This window comes from Enhydra lutris, unplaced genomic scaffold (genome assembly GCF_002288905.1).
Source record: "Enhydra lutris kenyoni isolate GAN:26980312 unplaced genomic scaffold, ASM228890v2 scaffoldscaffold14, whole genome shotgun sequence".
Classification (NCBI taxonomy): domain Eukaryota; kingdom Metazoa; phylum Chordata; class Mammalia; order Carnivora; family Mustelidae; genus Enhydra; species Enhydra lutris.
This window is the reverse complement of record NW_019154098.1, coordinates 39,261,298-39,288,477: the sequence shown is the minus strand read 5'-3', so window position 1 is coordinate 39,288,477 and position 27,180 is coordinate 39,261,298. Positions and strand designations below refer to the sequence as shown.

General features: G+C 40.0%; 1 protein-coding gene across 1 annotated transcript in view; it reads right to left on the bottom strand.

The window, feature by feature from the left end:
• The window catches only part of LOC111146699 (NIPA like domain containing 2), a 74,888-nt gene that overhangs the window by 5,612 nt on the left and 42,096 nt on the right, over positions 1–27,180 (bottom strand). The window contains exons 5-8 of the mRNA XM_022502367.1: positions 22,039–22,160; positions 13,115–13,211; positions 5,613–5,748; positions 3,674–3,762 (exon numbers count right to left, since the gene is read on the bottom strand). Of these exons, the coding sequence (XP_022358075.1) occupies positions 3,674–3,762; positions 5,613–5,748; positions 13,115–13,211; positions 22,039–22,160 (444 nt within the window). The remainder of the gene's footprint in view (positions 1–3,673; positions 3,763–5,612; positions 5,749–13,114; positions 13,212–22,038; positions 22,161–27,180) is intronic.

The window sequence follows — 27,180 nt, the reverse complement described above, 5'->3', positions numbered from 1 at the left end:
CAGGGTCCTGGGATCAAGTCCCCGCATCAGGCTCCTGGCTCAGTGGGAAAGCCTGCTTCTCCCTCTCCTACTCCCTCTGCTTGTGTTCCTTCTCTTGCTATCTCTCTGTCAAAAAATAAGTAAAATCTTCAATTAAAAAAATAAAGTTATCTTTAAATTATGTATCATGTGGATTGAATTTGTGTGTGCATGTGTGTGTTTGTGTGCTTGTGGTGTTAGCCTGACTCATCAGCCAACAGATATTTATTGAGTCCTACATGCCGGCCATTGTGCGAGGTGCTGTGCCTACCATGATGGACAAGACAGAGTGCTATGGCCAGGAGTGCTCTCACAAGCCTGTCTCCTCACCTAGAGAATAAACTTCGTCCAGGAAGAAGCCACGTCCAGTTCTAAGAAATACTGGTTGAGTGGATGAACATTTTGAGAGCATTATTCCATGTTATGGCATACTTCCTTGTAATCATTTTAATGTTTCCATGTTATTCTAAGCAGATGCACCATAATATTCATTTCTCTAAGAGCATTTTAAGCTGTTTTGAATTTTTTTTTTGCTTTAGTCAAGTAGCAATAAACTTCTTTGTACATATTTCTTTTCTTCCTCAGTATTTTAGGATTTGTTTTCTGTTATTGCTGCTTAAAGAAGAATTTCTTTTGTAAAGAGTAGAAATGACTCTTTTTTAAAAAAAAAATGTGTAGTAAAGGGATACCTGGGTGGCTCAGTCGGTTAAGTGTCTGCCTTCTGCTCAGGTCATGATCTCGGGGTCCTGGGATGGAGCCCCACATTGGGTTCCCTGCTCAGCAGGGAGCCTGCTTCCCCCTCTTGCTCTTACCCTCCTCCTCCCTCTCTCTCTCTGACAAGTAAATAAATAAAATCTTTAAAAAAGTTTGTAGTAAAATACAAATAGCCTGAAGTTTACCTTCATAACCATTTTTAAGTCTGCAGTCATTGTGTGAAGTATATTCACACTGTTGAGCGACTTATCTCCAGAACTTTCTCACCTTGCCACACTGGAAGTCCATACCCTTTAACAGACAGCTCTGCCTTTGCCCCTTTTCCAGCCTCTGGCCATCACTGCTCTGCTTCCATCTTCTGTAAGTCTGACTACTCCAGATCCCTCATATAGGAGCAATCATACAGCATTGGTCTTTTTGTGACCAGCTTATGTCACTCAGCATAATGTCATCAAGGTTCATCCACGTTGTCGCCATGGGTCAGAATTTCTTTTCTTTTCTTTTTTTTTTAAGGTTTTATTAATTTAATTTATTTATTTGACAGAGTATGCAGAGTAGGCAGAGCAGCAGGCAGAGAGAGAGGGGGAAGTAGAATCCCCTGCTGAGCAGAAGCCTGATGCGGGGCTCGATCCCAGGACCCTGAGATCATGACCTGAGCCGAAGGCAGAGGCTTAACCCACTGAACCACCCAGGCACCCCAGAATTTCCTTCCTTTTTAAGGCTGAATCATATTTCCTCATAGGACATAACACATTTTCCTTTTCCACTCATCTACTGATGGACAATTGAGTTGTTTCTACCTTTTGGCTATTGTAAATAATGCTGCTACCACCCTGGCGTACCGATACCTGTTCACACCCCTGCTTTCGATTTTTTTGGATATGCACCCAGAAGTGGGATTGCTGGACTGTATGATGATTCTATGTTTAATGTTTGGAGGAACTGCCCTAGTGTTTTCCATAGCGGCTACTCCATTTTACACTCCCAACAGTGCGCAGAATTCAGATTTTTCCACATCCTCAGCAATGCTTGTTAATTTTGTTGTTTTTTGTTTTGTTTTGTTTGTTTTGCTGGTAGCCATCCTAATGGGCATTAAGGTGGCATCACCTTGTGGTTTTGACTTAGGTTTCCCTAGTGGTTAGTGATGTCGAGCATCTTCTCATGTGCTTATTGGTCATTTGTACATCTTCTTTGGAGAAATGTCTATTCAAGTCCTTTGCCCAGTTTTAGATTGGGTTATTTGGGTTGTTGGTGGTGAGCTGTAGGATCAGAGACTAGAAACATTTTTCGGACTCTCGGTAAAGACTGTGAAATGGAGCTCCGGGAGGGTGGCACCGTGCCACCCAGCTCCACGAGTGCACCTCTGATAGCTTGCTGGTATCAGTTAGTGCAATAAAAAGAATGAAACAGAAACTCTACTAGTTTGCAGGCAAAATATGGTACTGAGTTTTAATCTTAAGCTAGACTTTTCGATGGGGGCAAAAAGGGAAAGTTAGTCAAGAAGCTTCACCTCCGTTCCACACTTCAGCAACAGCAGATGAATGATTGCTCCCAGAAAGTTCCAGCCTCCCTGACTCATCAATTACTTGGTGTGCTGAGTATTGACATTCCAACCCTGTTGGTCCTCCTACAAAATGTTCTTTTCAAGGGAACTACATTTTTTTACACATCTTTACAACATTAATATTAACTATTAGGCTGTCTGTCATGCCTGTAACTCTTTTTGGCCCTATTATTTTTTTTCTTCTAGTAATTCTAGGGCACACAAATGTGCAATCTTTTATTACTTTCTTCTGTCAACAAGCATCAAATGCTAAAAACAAATCAGATGTCTTGCTATATGATCTTTCTTTTTAAGTTTCAATTTTAGGAAATAAAAGAAAGGCATCAATTACTCTTAAAAACGGCCCACTAGCAGTCACATTGTCTGCCATGAAAGAAGAAAGATGTGCCAATTAGGAGACATAATTCTTAACTGCTTCCAAAATGCATACATTTTCCTTTGGGAAATGAATGTCCAATCTGAGAAGGTAGTAAATACATCCAATAAGCCAGTAAACTAGGCTACATCAGTACTAGACTTAGGAGTGAGATACTGGTATCTACTGTATTTTGATTTGGATCAAGTTTCAAATTTATGATTTTTTAAGAACACTGTTGTGTTTTATATATATATATATATATATATAAATAAAATAAAATTATATATATAAATAAAATAAAATTATATATATATAAAATAAAATTTTATATATATATATATATATATGTATATATATATATATATATAATTGTCAGTAATACCAATTGTCAGTAAATTGTCAGTAAATACCAAAGAACTATAATAGTAGAGAAATAGAGGCCAGAGCTGCAATGATGGCAGTTTCTATTGTCATCTGCCTGGCCTGCCCTGGAACACCAGATTCAGTTTTGGATTCAGTTTTGGACCCCTCTCTCTGATCAGGGCAGTGAGGGACATGGAGGGAAGAGTTCATGGGAATAGGGATGTTTGGTCCAGAGAGAAGACACGAGAGGACCCTTCAGCTGCTTTGGTTATCAGAAGGGCTGGCAAGGAGAAGACTCCTGGAAGCAGAACTAAGATGAGAGTCTTGAATTCACAGGGAGGGTAGTTTCAAGTCCAGGATAAGGAAACACTTTCCAATAATTTGAGCTCTCCAGATAATTAGCGTGATCCAAAAGAAGACTGTGCCTTCTCCGGAGACAGAGAGCCCCGGGGAGCCTTCACACAAAGCAGAGTGACCGTCCTAGACAATGTCATGGAGGAAATTCGGTCCTGGGCAGAGGGGAGGATCATGAGACGTGGGCTACTCAATTCCTTATAACCTGAAGATGCTTTGAGTGTGTCGTCTACCCTGAGAGAAACTTGATGGACGCCTGGTGTGGGGGTAGAGTCACCGAAGGGTAGGAAACCAAGGCTCACCTGCAGTAATGGCACTGGTCGTAAAGAAAAGATGGTTGACCGGCACCACCATTGTTGTGTTGTAGAGCTTCGTGGCTTGACTCAGGAACCTAGAGCAGAAGGCACTTACTGGAGCTCTGGCTTTAAGGAACGCTCAGCAATAAGTTAACAATAACATCAAGAAACGCATGTCCTTAAGCTACAACTACAAAGGGAGAGGAAGTGCAGTAAAAGGGCATTTCCAATCAGCAGTCATAGCTTATATGCGTCTGATGGATGAGATCAGATGTCAGGTTTTATGGTCTGTTTAAACCAACAACAGTAACAATGAAAAGCAATTAATCATATTCTGAGGCCACAGAAGTTTGAGTTGGAAGTGGTTCAAGCTGCTGGACCAGTATCACACTGGAGCTGATTCATGAGGATAGACCCTAGAATCTGTTAAATATCATATCTGGGGAATAGTGTAGCTATCCATTGACATGCCACGTGCCAAGAAAGAAGATGGAGGAGTGAGGGAATGTTTAAAGTTTCGAAAACAATGCTCAGGGCTCCAGCTGCAGAGCACATGTGGGAGCTCGCCGTCTCTCTCCGGCCACCAGCGTGATTCCAGTCCCCAGCAGGAAGTCATGCTGCCCTGTCACTGACACCAACTGGACACTTAAAAAAGGAAAAGAAAAAAAAACCAAACTAAAATGCTTAGGTCCTATTGTAGCACAATTGAAAAAAAAAATGTTTGTGGATAGAGCCCAGGTGTGCCTGAGGGGATGTGTGTACACAGGTGCCCATGTGCACACACTTACATATATGCACAAATCTATGAACAAACACTGCCTCGGGCGGTTTCGCTCGGTGGCCAGTCATACAGTTGGAGTGTGTTCACCGCAGCTCCAGCGGGGCAGGGACTAGAAGAAGGGGGATGGGAGTGCGGGGTACCCTCCCTTCTGTCTGCCACTGAAATTCGTACAGCCAGTTGAAAGATAACGATGTTAGTCACGAAACTCCAAAAGATACTCTAGCCCAGCTGATGAACTCAGAAGAAGAAAGGGAGATGAAACAAAGGAGCAAGGGTCAAGCATGAGAAACACACTCATTCCCATAAGGAAATGACAAATGAAACAGTGGCCGAACACTGGGTTTCTCCAGTCCTTGCCCATGTCCGACCCGTGAAGGTTAGACTTGACTGCGGGTGCCCATGGAGGGAAGCTCTCTCTTCCGGAGGGTAGGCTCTGGTTTCCTGGCACCAGGATAGTGCTTTTGCATAGCATTTTGGGATAAACAGAAAAATTCCTGGCTGACTGAGGACAGCCTCTGCAGGCAAAGGCATAATCACGATGTGAAATGGAAGAGAAGTGACTAGAGCAGATGGAGGTGGGGGGAGAGAAGAACAGAAATCTCAAAAGTTCCATGTCACCACTATTAGGCCGCAAGAGAAACATAAAACAATCATTCCGCAATCCCAGGGGTACAAAGAAAATTCTGGCCAAGCATGCAGGGTTCTGGGGAAAGGATTTCCCTCCCGGCCAAATGTCTGGTTTTGTCCATCCCTGGGCAATTAATGAGCCTGAGCTAGGGATGAAGGTGAAGGGTTCATGCATTTCCTATATTTAGAATGAAATCCTGGATGTGGACCTGCCCCTCTGATTTATTGCTAATGACAACCTGCATACGATGGATATTAATTACAAGCAGAAGAGCATCAGGAAAGTATCAAAGTGCACTTCGCTAGATTACGGCCATACTTTAGAACTCACAAGACATGAAGGCACGGCTCAGTAGAAGCTTCTTATTGGGAACGAAGGAGAAAACAGGGCATGCTGGCTGAGGATCAGCTGTAGACCCCTCACCCTTAGAAACCAGTTACACCTCATGTTAATTATCAATGGACCCCAATAAAGATTAATGCTCAGAGAAGCCCTGGAAGGTTGAACGGTGAGTGAGTCTGCAGAAGCTAACTTACTTGACTTGGAAAACACAAGATGCGATCATGATGATAAACATGATATAGAAGATGGGATAAGTTAGCTGCGTTTTCTCCGTAACAGAAAAAGTGATCATGCCCGAGACGGCTTTTACCGAAATAACAGTCAGCGAGGCTGAAAAAGAAAACATGAAACACAAATAAAAAAACATCGTTGAGATAGAATGACACAGAAATATCTCCAGTTCACACAGTGGAGCAGTCGAGAATCCCCGTTAGGCTTTCGGAATGCAGGCTCGTGTGAGGCGGTGGTAGGACGGGGCTCCAGACGACAGGTAGCTCTCTCTAGAAGCTGCGCTGGACTCTGAATTTGCTTAAATCAGCTAAAGATGGGCTGTGCGAAGGGGTGCTTTTTATCTTTGCAGCAAGATGCTTATTTTCCAGCCCCAACTGTTGAAAGGATGCCACAGAGGTTATAATTACTAGGAGATGGGAGAGTAGAAAACAACGAAGTGGGGAGAGAAGAAAAGTCAGACAGTCCTTGTGACATGGAAGGGAAAATAACTATTAAACTATACTGAAAAAATTGAAAGCCAAACAGATGAGAAAACTGGAACGTGGAAGTCAGTTCACTCTGTGAGTTTACTAAGAGTTGTACTGAGTCTCCATATGAGCCTTTTTGTTCATAAATGTCTAGAAGTTTCATGAAAAAACTTTTTTTTCTTTTGACAAAGATGGTGATAGGAAGAGGGACCAGAGCTGAGTATGCATTTCTCCAAGTCAACCATAAATCTAAGATTTACATAAGCAACGTCTATTCTCTATGCTAAAGAGGACGCTATCCGTAGGAGAAAAAATTTTTCATAGGTTCCAAATAGCAATGAAATGACTTGATAAGTTTATAATGTGAAAGCAATAAAGCATTTTCTAGAAGTACCATGTCTCTGTAGGAAGAAAATAGTGGTTTTTTTTTTTGTTTTTGGTCATTTAATGTTGCTTGTAATTCCATAACTTAGCTGAAACCTACAGAAAGTAAAAAAATGATTTTTACATGAAATCAAATAACTGTAAGTCAAAGGCAATGAGAAGGAGAAACGTTATCTTTGGTGCTGTTGGTCTACCAGGTCATAATATATCTGGGCTTTATCCCTTTAAGCTTTTGAATATTTTTTATATATATATATATATATATACACACACACACACACACACACACACACACACACATATATATGTATGCATATACATATGTGTGTGTGTGTGTGTGTGTTAAAATAGCAGCTGATGGCTAACAAGGGAAAGCCTCTCATATCCTTTTCAAAAAAATGAAAATATACTTCAATTTGGAGAGTACTAGGGCATACTTCCAAATTAGGCATTTTCTTTCCATTAAAAGTCATAATTAACAGAGGAGAACAGGTGATAAATTCTAAAAACAAACCCCTAGTCTGAACAAAGAGGCCCTCCCATCCAGGCCCCTCTTCATCTTAAAACGTCTTTTGACCTCATCGTTTTACCTGTTTTCTACAGATTATGACAATAGTCATACTTTAGCTAATCCAGGAATTTGAAATATGTACTGTGATGTGTGTCATTTGATGGTTTAAGTTTGTAAGGTTGGCTTTTGAGGGACCTTCATTTCCTCCTCAAAATTTTCTTAAAATTAGAGCACAATGTGGGTATGGTCTTGTGTTCTGAACAGCCAGGTTTCCCAAAGGGATCATTAATGAGAAGAAGTTGAACACACTGTTCCATTAGCCTCATGACCTCTGGATTGCAAAGGCTCTTCAAGGTCATCTAATTCAACTACCATCTGATGTTAAATTATACTTAACTGTAAAACAAAAACAAAACTAGACTTCTTTATTAAACAGCTAAACCAGCTATCGGTTTGCTACAGTTAATCACTGTATTTTCAAAGCATGTACAGTCATCAACTGATTAATCAATCTTTATTGTAACTCTGCAAGTTACTTCAAGGCTGGTGACAAGTATTTCCGTTTTAGTTTCGGGTGGGCATGTGGTTAATGAGGACAGGTGAAAATACAAAATTTAAATGCATATATATATATAAGAATATAAAGTGTTTGTGTATCTTCTCTTTTTATATACAGAAAAAGAGGCTAGGAAAAATGCTAGAAGAAACTATATCCAGACACTATCAGTGGTTATCTCTAGGCACTTGGATTATGAATAATTTTTAAACTCATTATTCTGGGGCACCTGGGTGGCTCAGTGGGTTAAAGCCTCTGCCTTCAGCTTGGGCAATGATCCCAGGGTCTTGGGATTGGACCCCCCTCCCCATATTGGGCTCTCTGCTCAGCAGGGAGCCTGCTTCCCCCCCTCTCTCTGCCTGTCTCTCTGCCTGCTTGTGATCTCTGTCAAAAGAGTAAATAAAATCTTAAAAAAAAAAACTCATTATTTTAAACTATAAAAGTTTACATGTTCCTTTAAGAAAACTTGGAAAAATGCAGAAAAGCCTGGAAAGAAAAATGAAAATCCCCTGCAATCTCAACACTCATCCCCAAATCATTTTTAACATTTGGGAGTATTTCTTTATAGCTATTTTTCCATCTCTATGTATGAATATATTGTAATATATGAATCATACAGTATATACTATTTAGGAACCTATTTTCCATTGCCATTAAGTATTTTCTATGTCATTAAATATTCTTCTAAAGCATGATTTTCATTAGCTGTGGAGTATATCTTTCCATCAATATATACTTTATCTTGGCAATTCCCTATTTTTGCATGTTTAGGTTGCATCTTTTTTTTTTCTTTTTTGGTATTAAAAATGAGGCTGTGATGAATATTCCTGAACATAAATCTTTGCATACCACTCTGCCAACTGCCTAGGAAAATCACCTAAAGGGGACTTTTTTAACAGCTGCTGTTCCTCTGAAATATACTGAAATATTCTGCCTTCTATAGAATACCAGTCACACTCCATCATACCGTGCAGCAGTGCTCAGTTACATGGATTTTTATATGTTTTCTTGATGTGTCTCTCTGTTTTCTTAATTCTCAACAATAGACATGACAGCAGTGCCATCTTTACCTGACATAGCTGACCTGTGTTTGAAACCTGGCCTTCTCTGTTCCCTCCTACTTCATCAATTGCTCCTTCCAGAGACTTTCCCAAATTGCTATCAACGTCTCCTTATTAGAGCCATTAATATTTCATTTATTAATTTGGCTTCTCTACATCTGAGTACGCAGAGCAGAGAGAAGGACTTCCAAGCTTTCCCAGCTTCCTGATGAGCCGAAAGCATTCTGCCTGGAGTCTTAAGATTCCTTTAAGGAAGAAGACTGCAGCTACGGGTCTGGGCGCTACCCACCAGAAGCCAGATCTCTTTCTTCCCAGTAGCCCTCACTTTCTCTTTTCTTTTTTAGTTCATTTTTTAACCTGTTACACAAACAATAATGACAATAAAGTAAAAAAAAAAAAAATCCACCTGCCTACAGCCTCTCATTCATTTCCAGCGTACGCCTCATGCGTGCTTTTAATCACAACAGAGGTAGGTATGCAGCTGTGTGCCACTTTTTCGTTTAACCCGACACTGTACATATTTTTCAAAGCAGCTGCAGGATTTTCACAATCACTTTTTTCTTGTAAAAGTCGTTGCTGATCATTGTAAAATGCCCAGCCAGCACAGGTAGGCAGAAAGCGAAGAGTGGGTGTCTTTTTCTCTTTTCTTACTGTAGTGAGAACACTTCCTGGTTTTCACCAATGGATGTGCTCCAGCTTCTGGGTTAAGAGAAATAGGTTTTTTCCAGTGTCACAGAAGCAGAGAGGAGAATGGTGATGGTCGGGGCTGGAGCAGGGCCAGCTGGGGTGATGTAGGTCAAAGGGCCCAGATGTTTGGCTTAGAAAGTTCTGAGGACCTAAGACACAGCTCTGTGACTAGACTTAATACTGTGGTACTGCGTACTCCAAGGCTGCTGAGAGATCTTAAGCATTCTCACTGCACACACACAAAACAGTGAGATATTAACAAAATGGGGTGATAACTGTGTTCATTACCTTGGGCTCAGTAATCACTCTACAATGCAGATGCACATCAAATTATCATGTTGTGTACTTTATAAGTATATGCTGTATGTGTCAATTATTTCCCAATGAAGTGAAAATTATTAAAAAGAGAGAAATATGTTTTTAAGACACAGGTATCTCTATTCCGATTGCATTTCGAATTCTTTATTAGGAATGGATATTAAACTTCAGCATGTCTTTTCAGCATCTATTTACATGATATTTCCCTTCTGAGTCATTAACATGATGAACTATGTTAATGGATCTCTTAAGGAACCATCCTTTCATTCCCATAATTAGTTTAGTTAACTCAAAATGTTTACTTTGTACTCGCTGTCCTCAGTTCTAGGTAATTATATACAGCATAACACATGACTGTGTCCTCATAGAACTAATCTGGTGGGGGAGATAACTAGAATATAAGCATATGAGTAGACTATGCAAGTACAAATTATTATAAGTGTTTCAAAGAAAAAGAACTAGTTTCATTAAGACCACTTGGTGTTAAGTGAAGAATGATTTTCCTTTCTGGATTCTACCTGCTAATTTTTTATTAGAGACTTTTACATTAATATTCAGTAGGGAAATTAGTCCACGGTATTCTTTTTTTTTTTTTTTTTTTTTAATTTTTATTTATTTATTTGTCAGAAAGATAGAGAGAGCACAGGCAGAGTGGCAGGCAGAGGCAGAGGGAGAAGCAGGCTCCCCACAGAACAAGGAGCCTGATGTGGGACTCGATCCTAGAACGCTGGGATCATGACCTGAGCCGAAGGCAGCTGCTTAACCAACTGAGCCACCCAGGCGTCCCAGTCCACGGTATTCTTTATGTGTGCTGTTTGGGATCAGTATTTATACTGATTATACAAAAAAAAAAAAAAAGGTGCAAACTTTCTTCTTAGGTTCTCAAGTAGTGTGAACAACATCAGAATAATCTGTTTCCTAAAGATTTAAAGGCCTGGGGTGCCTGGGTGGCTCAGTCGGTTAAGCGGCTACCTTCAGCTCAGGTCATGATCCCAGCGTCCTGGGATCAAGTCCCACAGCGGGGAGCCTGCTTCTCCCTCTGCCTCTGCCTGCCACTTTGCCTGCCTGTACTCTCTCTATCTCTCTGACAAATAAATAAATAAAATCTTAAAAAAAAAAAAGATTTAAAGGCCATCTAGGTTGAAAGTAAAAGTACATAGTCCTGTTATTTTCCGGATGTAGCTTCTATTTGCTCCATAGTTATTTTCCTTTAAAAATTAACAATCTAACCAAGTTTTCATATCTGTTTTCAATTTTATTTCTAATTTTGGGTATTCGAGATTTTTTCTTTTTTTGGTCTTAGGATCTATTTTAATGTCTTTTAAGAATAGATTCTTGGGTTTATTTAGCAATTCATTGCTTTTCTAGTCGCTATTTCATTAATTTTTACATTTATTAATTGCTCCTTTCTGCTTGCCTCAGCTTTATTTCAGTGTTTTTCTTCCCTAACTTTTTGAGTGGAATGCTTGACTTACATTGAAGTAATGAATTTCCTTCTGCATACAGCTTTCATCATAAACTATAGGTTTAATAGTAAGTGTTTTCATAATAATTTTAAAAATACATGCTGCAATGAAATCTTGGTTTCTTCTTGGGCCCAGCTGCAGTTTAAGAGTAGTGTTAACATTTCCAGATGTTACGGTTTTACTCGTTTCTATTTTTGTTATTATTTTGTTTTTCTTTCACTGTGATCTGAGAATGTGGTCTGTGCTATTTCAGCTTCCTGGAATTCATCAAGGATTTCTTTGTGGTCAATTATACGATTAACTTCTGTAAAAGTCACACAGGCATTTGAAAGCAGGTGTAGGTCTGCTTTCAGGATTTAGAGTTCAACATTAGATCAAAATTAAGGACTCATTCCTCTATTTTTACATACCTTTCTGTCTACCTACCTTCCATGAGCTAAGAGAAGTCTCCTACTCCTGTCATATTTCTGGGAATGTAGTTTTCAAAAGAGCTGCTGTTCTAGTCTCCTGACGCCTCCTGGTGTTGGCGTCTCCCCTTCCCAAGCCCCAGGCCCACCCTGCTGAGCCCCTAAATACTAATGTGGGGCCTCCAGGAACCTCTGTTGCATTTAATGCTCCCACCTTGATTTTAACTCAGATCGTCATAGTATGGCCTTCTGCTTTCTTTTACTTTCAAACTGAGTTACTTTTTTAGATGATTGTTCTGTATGAAGCCAAAGTATTTCACAACCAGCAAGGGGCAATTAGAAAGGGCACTATTTCTATATCTCTCACAGATCTGAACCAGACAACACTGGCTGAACCCAATTTCAGAATCTTTATCAAAATCAGTCTGGGAATTTTTCTAAAATCCAATTTGGCAATCTTTCTTTATTATTAGGTAAAGGTACCCCATTTACATTTATGATCATAACTGATGTGTCAGATCTTAATATGGTTATCTTACTTTCCTATTTAAAATTTCCTTAAAAAATAAATAAAATTTCCTTGATTTTTCAATATTTTCCTATATAATGTACATTTTGTCTCTTGTTTGTTTTTGTTCTCCCCATCTGGCACTTTGGAAAGAAACAAATATAGAGTTCTTTTTCTTTTCATTTGATCAATAGCATACCTAAACATAGTATAAATTTGTTTCTACAAGTAGCTATCAGAAATACAAATCTTCCTATTCAAAGGAGTGAACTAGTTCATGAAATGGAAAAAAAAAAAAAAAAAAAAGAAAGCTCCAGCCCTTCCTTAACACGAGGGCTGCTACCTGTCCCAGTGGTATAAGCACAATCATAGAGTCATAGCAAACAACACATGACGCATGGGTCATCTTCTCTGCAAAGAAGAGGCAAAAGAAGAATTATAAATAATTTTTTAAAAGGCAATTTTCCAATGATTAGTGAAAACTCCTAGTGTTGATTTATATAGTGTGTGTGTGTGTGTGTGTGTGTGTGTATGAGAGAGAGGAGGAAAGAATGTAGATTTAAAAATATATGGTGGGCTTATAGAAGCAACAGTTTTCAAATTTTATAAGGTGCCTCTGGAAAGAAAAGGAGACGGGCAGATCAACAATGAATGAAAGAAATGTTGAAGTTAAGAAAATCATACCGCTGACATTTACATTTCTTATTAGCCATATTTTATTAAGTGTTTTTTTTTTAAACCTATAAACAAGATAGGTCTTGATAAGTAATTCCTGATACAAAAATTTCAGTTGGGATGGTTCATATGTTCCTCTTTTAATAATTTTCAATTATATACTAAGAAAAACAATCCTCAAATTGTTAGAGAGCAAATAAAATTACCAAGAAGTAAAGACCCTTCCATAGGTTTTTAAAAGAATTAAACATACCAATTCTAGCCATATGACACTCAAAATAGAACTTGCATAGTTGAGACTGGGTTTCTTTTTAACAGATCAGAGTTCAAAAGTAGAAACGATGAGAAAGGAATAGGATGCTTGAGTCTCTTTCCTGACTCTGCGAGGCTCGATTCGAGGATTAGGAAACCGCGCACGTCCTTACCTAGAAGTGCCACCAGGGTTAGCAGAATCACCATGTGCTTCATTCCCTTTCTCTTGTGGAAATACAGCAGAGTGCAGAAAATTAATATTTCTAAAATCTAGAAATGAAAAAGATGTAAAGAGTAAGCTGTAAATTATTTTATACGAAGTCTTCAGAATGCTACACTTCTCTTTCTGATTTTGTGAGATCTGAGGATGCCTGGCGTTCCTAAGGACAATCAGAAACATACAAGAACAACATAAAGAGCCTCAGCCATCCAGATCCAGAGCTCTCCCCTCACCTATATGTCAGTGACCCTGAGATGGGCCACTCCAGTCTCTTTTATCCAACTATCTTCTAGGCATCTCCCTATGCGTGTTTCATAGCCATATCATACAAATATGGGCAATGCTAAACTCCTGAGTGCCTTCCTTTCCTACCTGTGCCTCCTGGGGCCTTCACCTACACCAAAGAATGGCATCAATACATACCTCGTTGCACCAGCTGGTAACTCCTTCCTTTCCCCGACTCCCTGTCACCTTCTCTCTAACCACTGCAAGAGTTTCCATTTTGTCTCTGATTCTACTCTTGCCTCTACCATCCAGCCATTAAGCAGCCAGAGGAATCATTTCAAAGCAGAATTTGAATAATGACATATGACATTCGTAGAGAACATATATGATACACACATAAGGTATTTACATAGTGTGACAAGTAGTCACATGCCCTGCATCCAGCCAGAGAGAGAGAACCTACCACAGCCTTTGAAGTCTCCTGCACACCTCTCCCCAGTTGTACTCTCCTCCTTCTAGGATCCCTCCAGCAACAACTACAAAGAATTTTTGTGTATACTAGTCACTTTCTTTATAGTTTACTACCTTTTATGTGTTCTCAAATAGCACCTTGTTTATTTTTGCATATGTTCGGACTTCATACATGCAGAATCATACTTGTTTTCACTTCCTGGCTTTTCATGGTGCACTGTTTATGAGGTCTGTCCAGGATGATACAGGTAGTAGAAATATATGTTAAATCCAGTCATTCCTTTGCTCAGACCTCCTATGGTTTCCTATCCCACTAAGAATAAAATCCGGGATGGCCCACATGATCCAGCCACAGAGGGCCTCTCCCCCGACCCTGCCCAGTTCTCTGCAGAGCTCAGATGGCACCTGCCTTTGGGGCCCCTGCACTAGCTACTGGAGTTGCTTGGAATACTCCTTCCCCGATCTCCCTACAATGGCTCCTTCCAATCACTCCAATTTCAGCTTAAAGATCACCTTTTCCAAGATGTCTTCTCTGACTACTCTGATTTAATAGAGCCACCCCTCATCTACCGTAGAGCATTTATCATCATCTGGACTATTTCCTGTTCATCCATTTATGTGTTTCTTTTCGGTCTCTCTGACCGGCACACCAGTTCTGTGAGAACGCGGACCTTATCTGTCTTCTTCACCATAGTCTTCAGTGCCGGGACACTGTCGGTCACCCAATACGTATTTATGGAATTAATGAATAAATTACACTTCATATTTATTATGAGCAACTTGCTGAAAAACAGACCTAATGTCTAATAAACTGAGTGTTCAATAAATATTGACTGAATGTCTAAAATTTTCCTACCCTTAAGAAAACTCTAATGTAGTTTTGAGTTCTCAATTTTATTTATGTTTTAACGTTTTTTCTTTTTTGAAGTCCTTAAGATAACCTGAAGCAAAGCTATCTTTTTTTTTTTTTTCAAGAAGGCAGGATCCCTGGACTGAAATCATAAATATGAATGTTTACTTTTCTGATGTCAGACAAGTAAAAACACCACCGCTATTTTTTTTTTTTTTAAAGTACTAGAGTTAGGGACCTCACTACATTTAGGTCTGCATTTTACTAATGGAGCCCTCTCTAAATCAACATAAATCTCTACTGTTTCAGTTCAAGGTTTGCTTGTGTTTTTTTTGTTTTTTTTTTTTGTTTTTCCCTTTAATCCTCTGTGGGCATGGAAAGCAGCAGGACCATATCTTCCTCATTTAAAAACCTTTCATCTCATATGGGAGATTAAGTCATCCCTCAGTCTTTTCCTGGTTAATTAAACTAATTACTTTAACTTTTTCTTATAGGACTTATTTGCCAGGCCTTTAATTTAATCAAATCATGCTGCAAAAGCTATTAAACTCCTATCATTTTGCCTTCCCCAAAACTGCCATCAAAATGTTGGATGACTCAATGTCTGTACAGATCACCAACTGTTAACAGAAATATCCCTGTTGGCTTCATCCCCCCCACTTCAACCGCAGGCTTCCATTTCTCACGTGATATGATCACAAACGACTCATAGCAGCGTTAGGGACCCCGTATTCGTTGCTGGAGAGAAGGAGGATCTTCCTGCCCTAATGCACAGAGTGTGTTAGTTAAATCTATTAGCAAGAGGATGATTACTTTCTGGAGGAGGTGGGGGAAAACGAGGGTGGTTATCAGTTCAAATATCACATATGACATTTTTCCAAATTCCATCTCTGTGGCTCCAGATAAATAAAACATGAGCTCCTGTGACTCAGAATGACTGTAGCTGCCCTATGTTCTGTCTTGTTGCAAGAGGTCATGGAGCTCCCACGAATAAAATATTCAAGTGGCATGAATTCATGCTAGTTTTTTTTCCTGCACGCAACATTTTTTCCCCCTCTCTGAAAATACCAATATTAAAGCAGCTGTGATTTCCACAGGCTGGTGAGACCCAGGAGGAGGCTGCTTTGCTGATCGCTACCTCAGAGGTCAGAGATAACAATAGCACTGACAGCAGGCTTACCACTCGCTAAACTTGCATTGATTTGTTGAATCCTCACAACTCCAGGAGGCGGGCGCTATTATCCCCATTTGACAGAAGAGGAAACCAAGGCTCAGAGGGGTTAAGTGACGTAGGTCTGGTACACAGAATAATGGCCTCCCAAAGATGCCCGCGTTCTAATCTCTGTAACTTGCGTGTACGTTACTCTCCGTGGCCAAGGGGCCTTGGAGACGTGAGTAAGGCTACGGACCTTGAGATGGGGGAGATTATCCAAGTGAGTTTGAAGTAATCATATGAGTCCTAACAAACAGAGAAACTTCCCAGGCCTGGTCAGAGAGAGAGGTAACGTGAGAAAGAATAGAGGCAAGGAATGTTCGTGGTCTCAAGCTGCTGGGAAAGGCAAGGAAACGGATTCTCTTCCAGAGGCACTAGCAAGGAATATGGCCCTGCCAATACCTTGATTTTAGTCCAGTGAGACCCACGCTGGACTTCTGACCTTCAAAACTAAGACGATAAATCTGTATTGTTTTAAGATACTAAGCTTGTGACAATTTGTTACGGAGGTAAGAGGAAACTAACTGAGGTTTTGGTATCTGACATCTTTCCAGGGGAATAGAATCTTCGGGATGAATTTTCTGAGTTGACTCTGGGTTTTCTGCATGGATTCTCTAATCTCATTAGATTTAAAGGCACTCACCCTCTCATTTTCGGCATTGAAAAGAGCACTGGCCAATGGGATGATGTGACAAAAGAGAGACACAAAATCTCACCACTGGGTGCCCCACTTGTAGTACAAAAATCTGACCCCATGTTTACCTCATCTTCTCTCACCAAGTCCTTTCTTGAAAGTCAAGACTTTGAGATGACTTCCTTGGGGGGGGGGGAAAAGAGCTCTGCCAAGGCTCTCCTTAGGATCAAGTGAGGACAAAGATGTGATCCTTGGTGATCAGCTTTTACTATTCTGCATAGAGGGGTCTGTACTGAAATGGACTGGAGCGTGCACCCTGGAGGTGGGCTCCCTGGTTTTGAATTCTTTTTCTGCCACTTAGTACTTATGGGTCCTCGGACAAATTACCTGCCTCAGTTTCCCGATCTACTGCAGAGGAAAAGGACAGAAGGGAGTCAGAGCTCCGCACAGAGCTCGGCCTGCTCCGTAAGCGGGGCCTACAGCTACCGTTCACGTGCAAGTGCTGTATGTATTCCGACGGCAAAGCAAATGAACCTCATGAGATACAGAGTGACGTCTGTGGAAAACAGCTCTTTTTCCCTTCAGGTTTTTGACACCTGGTGGTGGGTTCTGAAGCAACTCTGCTGGAAAGGCTGACTTAATAATAATCAACTTCAGGGTCTAGAATTACCCCAAACAACAGGGTTTCGCCGCTGCTTCTGCGGATTTAGTTTTTTGTCCGGTGGAGGGAAAGTGAGCACCATGGAGACTATTTTGTGAAGGATCTTATGTTCATGACCCAAGTTTCCACCCAAATGCTCTGCTGGAAAATCTGGGTGGGCAAAAGGGCCACAACCAAGCCTGCCAAAGAACACGAAGTAAATGAGGGTCAGGGCCGAATTTCCTCACGCCGGTTCTGCATCCCGCATAGATGGGTGTCACTCAACCAAAGGTTGAGGTCCTTCAAGGAAAGGACACCGTGGTCAGCAAGTCTGTTCCCTTCCTAAAGGACCTCTGGCTTTGAATATGTTAACAGAGGTGAATCTCTCAGGGTCATGTTATGCAGCCACTTCCCTAGCAAGTTTAAGCTCCAACATGAACTTGTTTTTGTTTTTTTGTTTTTTTTTTAAAGATTTTATTTAATTATTTGTCAGAGAGAGAGAGGGAGAGAGAGCAAGCACAGGCAGACAGAATGGCAGGCAGAGGCAGAGGGAGAAGCAGGCTCCCTGATGAGCAAGGAGCCTGATGCAGGACTCAATCCCAGGACACTGGGATCATGACCCGAGCCGAAGGCAGCTGCTTAACCAACTGAGCCACCCAGGTGTCCCCTTGTTTTTGGTTTTTGACAAAGCAGCGGGTGGGGCCGCCCATCTATGAATACAGGCCGGGAAAGGCCATGTTAGTGGGTGAGCAGAGGATGCGTCATTCTTCGCTGGCCAGTTGACACCAGGCTTCTCAAATCCTCTTCCTTCCAGAAAAAGAACGAGCTCAGAGGATAGGCTCCTGGGCTCTTGTTTCTGAGGCCTCCAGCTCGTGCATGCCTGAAAGGTAACCGGGACATCCACCTGGGATAGGTAAGCCCACGAATCAAGGAGATGCTATCGGCCTGCTGGGTTACGATTTTATGGTCCCCTTTCGAGAAATGGAAAACTTATCCAGACTTTAAAATATTTTTACTCATGGTATTAGTTATTTGATCCGTCCTGAAAAGCACTTCAGGTACTGCATTTATCCTTGGTGTAATCCAAGAACAGCTAGATGAATGACACTTCAAAGAAGAGCCTTAATGGTCATAATTATGATCTTTGCAGTCATGGTTGGGAGAAACAGCACAGAGACTGCCACCTCCAAGGATTAAATATTAATTACTTCAATGCTTAACAGATTCAAATCCAACTTCAGCTCAAGATCTTAGCATATAATTGATAACTTCTAGAGTCTTTAGAGATGCAACATATAATGGATTAAAATTCCAAATTAAGATAACGTAGATAATTCCCTCTAGAATCTACAGCCAATAGTGTTATTCAAATGTGACTTTATTGGGGCACCTGGCTCAGTGGGTTAAGCCTCTGCCTTCGGCTCAGGTCATGATCTCAGGGTCCTGGGATCAGGCCCTGCATCAGTCTCTCTGTTCAGCAGGGAGCCTGCTTCCCCCTCTCTCTCTGCCTACTTGTGATCTTTCTCTCTCTCTCAAATAGATAAATAAAATCTTTAAAAAACATTAAATCAAATGCGACTTTATTACAGATTTATTTTATACTATCTTATAAATATCTGAAATTAGTTACATTTTTGGGTGACATTTACTTTTAAATATACTTTCATTATTTTATAGGAATATGGGCCTCTCCCAGGACTCTAAAATCCCTGTTACAGGAATTCTTTTCTAGACCATGGGTGTCTAATCAGTTGAATGAATTAGTGAATAAATGAATGAATGAATTTAAGAGTTGACTTTGGAAAGTTGCAAAAAATGCAAGTAATGCCAGAGGCTTTTTTTTTAAATGGAAATTTAAGGTTTAATAAAAAGTTGGTTTGTTCTTTTCAATGTTTCCTCTGTTATTAAAACAATATAAGATATGTCATCATCAAACAAGGCTGTTTATTCAGGAAATTAAGTCTTGATGCAATTTTAATCTCCAAAGGATTCAACTCAAGCTATTCATTTTCTGGTCACAGAGTATGTGACCCTTTTCTTACTGGCTTAAGAATTTGTTTTGCCTTGTAGGCAAAGAATAATAACACATCAGTAGGACTTCAAGTCTAGGCTACTATGAAACACTTGATAAGTGCTTCTAGAGCCTTGGATTTGATTGATGAAATCTGTTCAAAGGTTAGGTCTTGTGGATAAGCAGGAGGATTACAATGGGGCAGAGGGGAGGCACAAAGTGTGATAGGCCCAGGGAAGGCTAATCTGAGCTAGAAAGTCTAATCCTAAAGGTTGATGGAGAGCAGGAGGAAGGGAAGGCTTCTAATACAAAAAAGAAGAGAGTCCAGGGGAGAAGATATTGAGTTCAATTTTTGAGATGATACATTTGAGGAACCTATGAGACATCCAGGCAGGATGAGTAATAAGTGGACAGATGAGAATATAGATCTGCAACTCAGAAGAGGACTGGGAAAGAGGTGTAGGTCTGGATTTAGAGGTCTTCCTATAGGATGATGGGGTTGGCAATGGGATCACCCAAGAAAACCCTGGAAGAGTATGTAGTGTGAATAGATTAAGAGTGACTGGCACAAGAGAAGGAGGTTCCCACCAAGAGTATGGGATGGATGGTCAGAGAGGAAGAGGAGAAATAGGGAAAACAAACAGAGAAAGCTAGGAAAGAGAGGGGGTCAAGGAGATGTTGGGTCATGAGTAAATGCTGCACAAGGTTCAAGAAGAAGCAGAACCAAAAAAGCAATTCCACTTGGCAATTCGTGGGTGTGGGGGGAAATCTACCAGATTAAAATGAGTGAAGAGTGACTAGGAGCTGGGAAAGTAGAGGGGAGAGTGGAATGAGGGGAAACAGGACAGTTTAAGACAGAGTGTGTAAAGATGAGGATTTTTAAATGATTTTTTTTTTTTTTTAAAGCAGAGAAACCCAAGTATCTTTGTTGAGTAAGAAAGGAGCGTAGTGGGAGGCTAGAAAGAGAAAACACCTGTAAGCATTTGTGTTCCAGTGGTCAGAATTCTATATCAGAGATGGCAAGATACATAGAATTCGTGTCACACAGACTAAAGACTGTCAGATAATAATGTAGTACCACATAGTCTCCACTGTAATATTCTGGGTTACAGTTAGAATGAACTTCACAAAAAAAAACATGTCCCTAAAATACAAATCAAAACCACAATGAGATATCACCTCACACCAGTCAGAATGGCTAAAATTAACAAGTCAGGAAATGACAGATGCTGGCGAGGATGCGGAGAAAGGGGAACCCTCCTACACTGTTGGTGGGAATGCAAGCTGGTGCAACCACTCTGGAAAACAGCATGGAGGTTCCTCAAAATGTTGAAAATACAACTACCCTATGACCCAGCAATTGCACTGCTGGGTATTTACCCTAAAGATACAAATGTAGTGATCCGAAGGGGCACGTGCACCCGAATGTTTATAGCAGCAATGTCTACAATAGCCAAACTATGGAAAGAACCTAGATGTCCATCAACAGACGAATGGATAAAGAAGATGTGGTATATATACACAATGGAATACTATGCAGCCATCAAAAGAAATGAAATCTTGTCATTTGCAACGACGTGGATGGAACTAGAGGGTATCATGCTTAGCGAAATAAGTCAATCAGAGAAAGACAACTATCATATGATCTCCCTGATATGAGGGAGAGGAGATGCAACATGGGGGGTTAAGGGGGTAGGAGAAGAGTAAATGAAACAAAATGGGATTGGGAGGGAGACAAACCATAAGTGACTCTTAATCTCACAAAACAAACTGAGGGTTGCTGGGGGGAGGGGGGTTGGGAGAAGGGGGGTGGGGTTATGGACATTGGGGAGGGTATGTGCTATGGTGAGTGCTGTGAAGTGTGTAAACCTGGCGATTCACAGACCTGTACCCCTGGGGATAAAAATATATTATATGTTTATAAAAAATAAAATTAAAAAAAAAAACAACAAAAAAACCATGTCCCTACAAATCCCAATGTCACATCTAGAACAATAGGTGTATGAAGTAGGGTCATATGAATTTCCTGTTACAGTGGCAGAGGACTAGACAGTTAGCTTTTTGAAGTCTCTTCTAATCCTAAAGATGTGTGATTCTCTGTGTTTTGATTCTTTTTGTTGAATTCACAATTATTTTACTAATATGGTTCTTGGTTAAATGCTCACGTTGTCTACCCCAGTTTTCTTCTTACCACCTGCCCTTCCTGGAACATACTGATTCTTCACCCTAAACCAACTTCTGTAACAAGTTACACACCAACTACCTCTAGCACATTCTCACTATACCCACTGAATACAATCACTGAGTCAAATAAAATATCCCAATTAGTGCCTTCAAATTTCTACATCAGCTCATTCCATTCTTTCTTTTACACATCTCCCAGTATTATCCTACTGCTGTCTACTTCTCCCCAGACAACCTGTTGCATTGGTCTCAATGAATACTTTTTTGGAAGAAAATCTCTATCTCGAATAAAAGTCAGCGAAGTTAAATGTGTCTTCAGGCATTTCCCTTTGACCTAGGAAGAGAGTTTTTTGGGTTTGTTTTTTACTTTGAGTTGTCCTAAAACATGCTGCTCTGGAATTTGCTGGATTAAATATTGTGGAAATTGTTTCAGTGACAAGTCACCCCCAGGAATAGGATACTCAGGAAACTGCGGGTGTTCTATTGTTGATTTAGTGTTTCAAATACTTTGGTCTTGGTCAAATATATTTACAATTTAATGAGATTATTAATGCTGAGAAGACAAGACTTTATTCATTTGCTAACATCTGCATTACCAGTGGCCTAGATAATATAATTTCTGGGATAGTAAAATATTTAAGATTCTTACCACATAGATCAGGAACTGCCAGCCAACAAAGTAATACTGGACTGTTCTTGCAGAGATTGACTGATTTCTATCTGGAGCAAAGTTCACCAATAAATATGTTCCCGCAAATGCCAATGTCATACCTTTAAATAAAATTGAAAAGACAAACCAAGTTGAAAAGGGATATTTGAGCTTTTCATCAATGCAAACATTACCTGCAGACTGAGAATTACTTATAAAACTGCCTATAGTCCCTCCCTATTAAAATACGATGCATCAGGGGCACCTTGGTGGCTCAGTTGTTAAGTGTCTGTCTTCGGCTCAGGTCATGAACCCAGGGTCCTAGGATGGAGCCCTGCATCAGGCTCCCTGCTTGGCAGGAAGCCTGCTTCTCCCCTCCCTCTGTTTGTGTTCCCTCTCTCGCTATGTCTCGCTCTCTCTCTCTGTCAAATAAATAAATAAAATCTTAAAAAAAATAAAATAAAATATGATTCATCAAGCCATCCCTAGATAGCATCGTGCATTCACTTGATGGCATTGTCTTTAAAAGGAGGATAAGGGCCAGGGAAAGGATGGGGTAGGGCATAACTTCTGATTTTTCTTTGTTGTTCCAGATGAGTCCTAGCCTCTTCAGAAAACCTTTCCCAAGGATGGGAAAGATCAGAACACGTGCATTTGGGTACATGAAAACATATGCAAGCTGGTTGTTTGTTTCTATGTGGACCAGTAAGTACATGATAGATCTAGATCCATCAGAGCCCAGAGAGTGGGGAAGTCCACCAGTTGATGACCTGATGATCTACTCTGCACTTCCTCATCTTTGAAGCCTTTACACACACACACACACACACACACACACACACAAACACACACACACGATTTTACACTTTGAAACTGGTAAAAGATCCCCTTCATTCATCACTGCCATGTTTTGAAGTCCTTTTAGCAGAAATAATAAAGGTGAGTGTTGGCTTTGCTAAAAGATTTATTTCATCCCATGTAGAATCTAGAATCCTAGGGGTAACTTAGTAAAATATCCACATTATAAACCTATGTAAAGAAATGTGTTACTGTCATCCCTTTCACAGTACTTAAAATAATGGAAAGGAATCTGTGTGGAAAGAGGGGTCACGTAAAGAGGAGTAAGGGGGGCCTTGACATTCCAAATAACACTGAAAACTGCTTATTTATTAATAATTGGCAGAGAAAAACTGAGGTAAGTAGCATTTTTCAGACAGCACCCTTGAAAACCTAATTCAACTTGTTTCATCACTAAGGTCAGCATTGCTGTGTGTGTAATTTACAACCAGCATTGACTCCAACCTGAAGCAATCTGGTTTATCTATAAAATCGCACAACTGGAAGACACCAACTTCCTGCTCCTCTTAACCAATGACTTAGGGTTTTGAACTCTTATTTCTGAGAACAAACAGCATTTGGCTTTTCACAAAAGCTAGATGATAGCTTTCAAGGTATTGTAGAAGCTATAAAATAAGCTTCCTCTAATGTAAGAGCTTACTCTGTAATACTTTGTGAAGGCAGAAATTATACACAAAAAAATTTTTTTCACTTCAATACTATTTTGTTATTTTTTTAGCATTGTTATTCCCCCCCGAATACATTTTCCCCCGAATACATTCCCCCCCTGAATACATAAATGAACAGCTCACACATCTTCACGTTTGTCCAGCATATTCCTTCGTATACACAAAATTTTAAAAGCTACTTCTACTGAGAATTTTAAAAATGAAAAAATCCAATATATATTATTAAGCATTGCAATAAAAGGAAAATAATAAACTTTACAGGTACCCAAGAACTTGGGCAAAACTACTGGTCAGCCCCACCTTTTCTTTGGAAAAGAAAAAAAGATCTTATAACTGTTCAATATGAGGTTGCTAGGAGGATGGGATTCTAAAAAACAAAACAAAACAAAACAAAACAAAAAAACCCCCCAGATTTCTAAACTTGGTATAGTGATGTAGAATAAATGGATTGAATACAACTTGGATTCAATTCAAATCTTGGAGACTTCCAAGTTTTCTTTTGTGAAATCCAAATTTCTTATTTTTATTGAGTTCCTCTGCCAGTGATTTTTAAAAAAATCTCCACTAACTGTATCTAGTGTCCTTACATTTCTTTATTTTTAAATTTAGTTTTGATTGGGTAACATGAGCATATGGTCAAAAATTCAAAAGACACACAAGGGTGGTGAGTAAAAAGGTAAATCTCTCGTACACCCTCATGGCCCACTAGTTCCCCTCCTGGAAGTTAATCCTGCCACCAATTCTTTGATTTCCCTTTTCAGAGGTGTTTTACGCTGGTGTGTGAGAGAGGGCACGTGTTTGAGTTTTCTACACAAATGGCAGCATATTACATACACTCTTCTGTACCTTGCTTTTGTTCTATGTAGCAGAACATCCTGGAGAACGTTTCACATCAGTGTATCTAGGGCAGCCTCATTCCTTTTAAATCAGCATGATGTCCCATTCTCTGGAGGGAGTGTTATTTAACTTAACTTTCCTACAGGGTCCCCGTTTCCCATCTGCTTCCACATTTGCATACTCTGCCCATTTCTACCAATGTAGATCTTCAGTGTGTTTCAAAACTCCTTGAAAACAAATAAAATGACTCACGATTTTGCAATTATACTTTTAAAGCCCTTCTGCATGTGCATTATATCACCGGAGCCCCATGTCACTGTGGGTCTACTTAATGACTCTAGGGCAGATCAGTAGGTCACCCATTGTTTCTTCTTAGTAACTTTAATTTCAGCTTCCTCTGACAATTACAGAGGTAGTTCCAGAGAACGGCTGTTACATGTTTGTTTACGGGGTGTCGTTTGTATTTGTCTGTGTGACTCACAGTCTCCTTTATGGATCATGTGCCCAGGTTTCCTGAGTGTTTAAAAGTGTTGAAGACGCTCATTAGCAGTTCCTTCTATAAATTTCCTTAAAATGCATTTATACCCCATATTTTTCTAAAAGTGGCATGAGATGTCTTTTCCTAATATTTTTATTTCAGTAAAGCTACAAATATTCTTTCATTGGAAAGACACAGGTCTCCCTACATTAGAAAACTTGCTAGTTTACCTTCTACTGGTCCGTTTGCCCAAGAGAGTCATCTGGAAACATTAAGATACTCAAGGAAGGGAAGCTGCACTTGGTCTGCTCTTTGCCCACATAAATGATTAAATTCCAGGTCAAAACTTGGATCATGAAAGTCTAAACCACGCTGAAACTGCCCCCACAGAATTCAAATCTCACTGCTGCTTGCCGGCTGGAAAGGCTTAGGCATGTTATTTATCTCTCTGTGACTTAGTCTCTTCCTCTCCAGGTACAAATTAATTGCCACACCTGCTAGATTCCAGGAATTTGGTTGGACAAGAAGAGCTGACTGGATTTGAAGGTTCACCTGGAGGCCTGATGTGACAGAGGGCCCTGACACAGAGCTACCTCAGGATACTGACCACTAGGAGTCCAAAACTATCTCAGTTATGCTTAAAATTTAATTGAGCATTGGCAGCTCTTTCTGGGTCCCGTTCTGCGCTATCGTGAAAGCACCTTTTTGCTTAAGGCAGGTCTGAAACCAAAAGAGCGAATCTGTTCTCTCAACCAGAAATGACGTTTTTTTTTGGCCAGCTCAGTATTCTCAATACTGGCCCTTACCCAAGCTGACCATTTGGTGTGGGAGAAGGAAGGAAAGAGATGGTCCTCATGTCACTATTAATCTCTTGACATTCTATCTGGGGAAATAATTTATAGGTCACTTGAAGTAATCAAGTTACTGGTCTCTGGCGAGTACTGATGAATTGACTTTTTTTTTTTTAATGATGATACTATCTGGATTTATGTCAACTAGGATCTCTCATTCTATTGGATTTAGTACTTTTGATGACTAAGGGAGAGGAGAGGGGAAAGTACTATACAGGTTTTGGCTGATTGAAGGGGAGAGAAATCTGGAGCTTTTTAAAGGAAAAATAATCATTAAAATAATTTAAAGTTATTAGTCCACTAAGAATCAGAGCACAGTCCAAAGCCTGTCATTGAGTTAATAATACTTGGCGATTCCTTTCAGACATAGCTTTTGTGAGGTCATTTTTTGAGGCTAGTGGTGAAAAGCTTCATAGCCACAGAGCAACATTTGGCAATAAATTAGTTCAGCTTGTTTCCACATGGCCCCCAAATCTTCATTTGTTCCATCATGAAAAACAAACTTTCATTTGCTTGAAGCAGGGAAAAATAAATTATTTTCTTTTGCACATTTTGACAATTTAATTTTTAGCATGCTTGTATGTTAATCTTTTTTTTTTTTTTTAAAGCCACTAACTACTCTCTTCCCTGTTTGGTTTTAGTCTCTGTAAAGAAAAAAAAAAAAAAAAGCCTGCATTTTTAGCTCTTTATAGAAAGAGCAAAATTTTCTCAAGGCAACGGCAATACAGACCCAAAGAAAATATCTGTGACTTAACAGATTACTGAGTGAGGTTGGGGAAAAGTCCTTTTCCCCTAGTCTGAAGTGGGTTATTGCATTTCAGGTCACGATAATGTTGACATTGCTGTGGGAGGTGTGGGTATGGGATGGATGGCTCCCTTGTTTCTTCTTCTTACACCACTAAAGTTAAGAATCGATCACTTGTAATTTCAGTATGAAACGAATGTGACATCAGTTATACAGCCCTACTTAAAAAGCATTAAATTAGGAAAGCAAAAATACCCAACGGGAATTGTGGAAAATGTTAGTTGGATTACTAAAGTTTGCAAAGGTATCTTAATCAAGGTTTCCTCCGATGAGCCACAGGAGGACATGTAGGGGTGGGGGGTTGAGGTAGCAGTGATAATGGTCATAACACGGAGCGCTTACTATGTGACAGGCTCTGTTCTAAGAGTTCTGCTTCTGTGAACTCATTTAATCCTACAGAGTAGGTAATATCATCTTCATTTGAAAGGTGAGGAGAAAGAGGAGATTAAGTAACTTCAAAAGGTCACACAGCTCTCTGTCACTAGAGACTCACCCTTAGCCATCATATTATGGTTGTATCAGACTGCCACTATTAGAATACCGGTCTGCCACTCACTGGTTACAGGACCTTGGGCAAGTTAGTTAACCTCTCTAAGTATCAGCTTTGTAGATAGGTTGCTCCTACATTTAAATGAGATAGTTCAT